The sequence below is a fragment of the Setaria italica genome, chromosome III (assembly GCF_000263155.2).
Source record: "Setaria italica strain Yugu1 chromosome III, Setaria_italica_v2.0, whole genome shotgun sequence".
Taxonomy (NCBI): domain Eukaryota; kingdom Viridiplantae; phylum Streptophyta; class Magnoliopsida; order Poales; family Poaceae; genus Setaria; species Setaria italica.
The window spans coordinates 9,469,993-9,472,537 of record NC_028452.1 but is presented as its reverse complement, the minus strand read 5'-3'; the positions used below and the strand labels follow the sequence as shown (position 1 = coordinate 9,472,537).

The 2,545-nt window shown below is 43.8% G+C and overlaps 1 protein-coding gene across 1 annotated transcript; it reads left to right on the top strand.

Moving 5' to 3' along the window:
* Positions 1–735: 735 nt before the first annotated feature.
* LOC101785362 (homeobox-leucine zipper protein HOX3-like) lies at positions 736–2,335 on the top strand. The gene is made up of 4 exons (XM_004963517.1): positions 736–832; positions 981–1,234; positions 1,729–1,808; positions 1,987–2,335. The coding sequence occupies exons 1-4, from the start codon at positions 736–738 to the stop codon at positions 2,333–2,335; spliced, it is 780 nt and encodes a 259-aa protein (XP_004963574.1).
* The last annotated feature ends 210 nt before the right edge of the window (positions 2,336–2,545 follow it).

The following is a 2,545-nucleotide window of genomic DNA, read 5'->3' as shown; positions in this document are numbered from 1 at the left end:
GGCATGATCCACGTCATCCTCCCAGCAAGATCACCATCATGATCTTTTTATTTCAATAAAAATTATTTATTTGGAAAATGATTTTTATTTTAATTCATCAACACTGCTTTCATAGTATTTAAAAAACAAGTAACAACGTTTCAATTATTTGAACATGATACGCATTATGAGCAATGATTTATTGGCTTGTAGAGAAACCTAAGTTGTCTCGGAAGCGTTCCGTTGATTGCGTGCATCCTAGCCTAATAGTCAACACTATTTACTCTAACTCAGTTGTGGTTTTTATTCGACCAGAGCTCTCAACAAGCTAGAGATTCCTATCGGAACATGTAAGCACATGGTTCTATTTCCTCGCACAAACCAAAATGCTAGCATGATCCTCCCCATATGCTTCATTTTTTTCAATAATTTTAATAGAAAGAAATATTTCTGTGTTTTTCAAAATTTTCATTAGCATGCAATAAACTATAGCTTGCTAAGACGTTAAACTACGCCATCACTACTCACCAAATTAAAGCAGAATGCATTAAAATCACCAAATCATTTCTGGCTGTTTTCTTATCTGCGCACAACTCATTTGGCCCCTTGGCGAAAATTGCCATTCTATACCTCCCTTCACCCTCCTATAAAAAAACCTCCTGGGATGGACCTGCGCTCTCCCATCATCTCAGGCACTCTAAGCCATTTCCCATTTTTCCTCTTCCTAGGGTTCTATTGCTACCTCCGCGGGCTCCAATGGAGTTCAAGGGCCTCGGCGAGTCCAGTTCGGGCTTAGAGCTCACCATTGCTACCCCAACAGGAATCGACCTCAACTCCTTATTATTTGAATCCAGTAAGCTTGCAAAGAAATCATTCGATCTCCATCTCACCACCGAAACAGATATGCTTATATAGTCGTTTGTCTTAGGATCCGCAGTGGCAGATCGATTATCGTGTAGCACGAAATGATCGATCGTTTCTGTTGTTTGTGCAATATGCAGACGACGATGGTGGTAACGGGTCTAACGACGACGAGAACGCGACTGAGCTGGACCTCCTGAAGACCATCAATCACCCACCGCCGCATGCCGGGGAAAAGGCGCCGGAGGACGTGCTGACGATGAGAGGCGTGGATGTGGAGGGTGATGCCGCCGGTGGCGGGTCACTTATCACACGCAGGCTCTACAGGAAGCTCTCAAAGGAGCAGAATGACGAGCTGGAAGCAGCCTTTCAGCAAAACAATTTCATAGACAGGGTGAGTTCGATTTTCTTAACTAGCAAGTTCGGTTTTCAATCCAGAGAGTCGAATCTCTTTTGAACGAAATTTCATTATCTGTGATAGATCTAGTTCACGTTTCATAATTCTCGGTTGGATATATAGATCTTGGGCCAGAGATTAGTACACATATGGTGTCCTTTCATAATTTTCGGTTGGATAGATCTTTTATTTATTTGCACTTAGATTTCGATCTGTTTGAAGTGTAGACGTACATATGGTGTCGTTTTTCATTCAGGTCTTTGGACAATGAAATGTTCAAAGAATCATCTGTAACTATGCATGCATCTATTTCTTTTGGTTAGGTCAGAAGAATATCTCCATTTTTCTAAATCATGCATTCCCAGTATGCTGTTCTAGTAAAGCATCCACTAATATGTGGTTTGTGATCACATATGCACCCGTACTATGTCCAACGTGAACAGAATGGATAGTTAGCTAATGACTTTTGAAATAAATGAAACACTTTTCAGAGCTCGAAAGAGGCCTTGGCTGAGAGGCTCAAGATAACGCTGAAGCAGGTGGATGTCTGGTTCTTGAACCGCAGATGCAGGTAACACAATCACAAACAAAGTAGTACTACATCTACAAGTCTCTAGCTTACGGGTTATATTATTGCTGTCATCAGCTTACCTCTGTCGCATCGTATGTATCATGTTTTTGAAACAAAATCGTATGTATATCACGCTCCTAAGAAAATCTTGGTCATATCTTGTGGCATGTGCGTGTAGGTTGAGGAAGCAGCAAACTGAGGAGGCCCATATCCAGAACAAGCAGCTAGTTGAAGAACTGACCAAGAAAAAGCGCCGCCTCAAGCGCAAGATAGAGAAGCTCAAGAAGCGCAACAAGGAGCTCAAAGAGAAGCTCAAGGCAGCAGCAACACCTCAGGCGGCGGCACCACCACCCCCACCACCATCAGCGCCATCAGTCATGCTGCTCCCTCTCACGGCGGGGCTTAACGACGCGCTTGCAGCTGCACTGAACACACAGCAAGGCAGTGCGGCCGCCGCTGCTGCTGCTTTACCCTCTTCTGGCGCTCCACCACAGCCGCCTTCCGGCGGCGGCTCCAGCATCATCTGATGTGTTGAGTGTGTGCTAGCTCACCAGCAGGGATGGGAACAAGCTTCACTTCCCACAAGAAAATTGAACTTCAATTTAGCTATTCAAGTCCTTGTCGCGAATTAAGTGCTTAGCCATAGAAAGCTTTGCCATTAGCTGTTGCTAAACCTCAATCCCCCAGTAATTTCACTTCTATTCGTCCCTCAGCAATTTTGAACTTCAAGTTTTCAG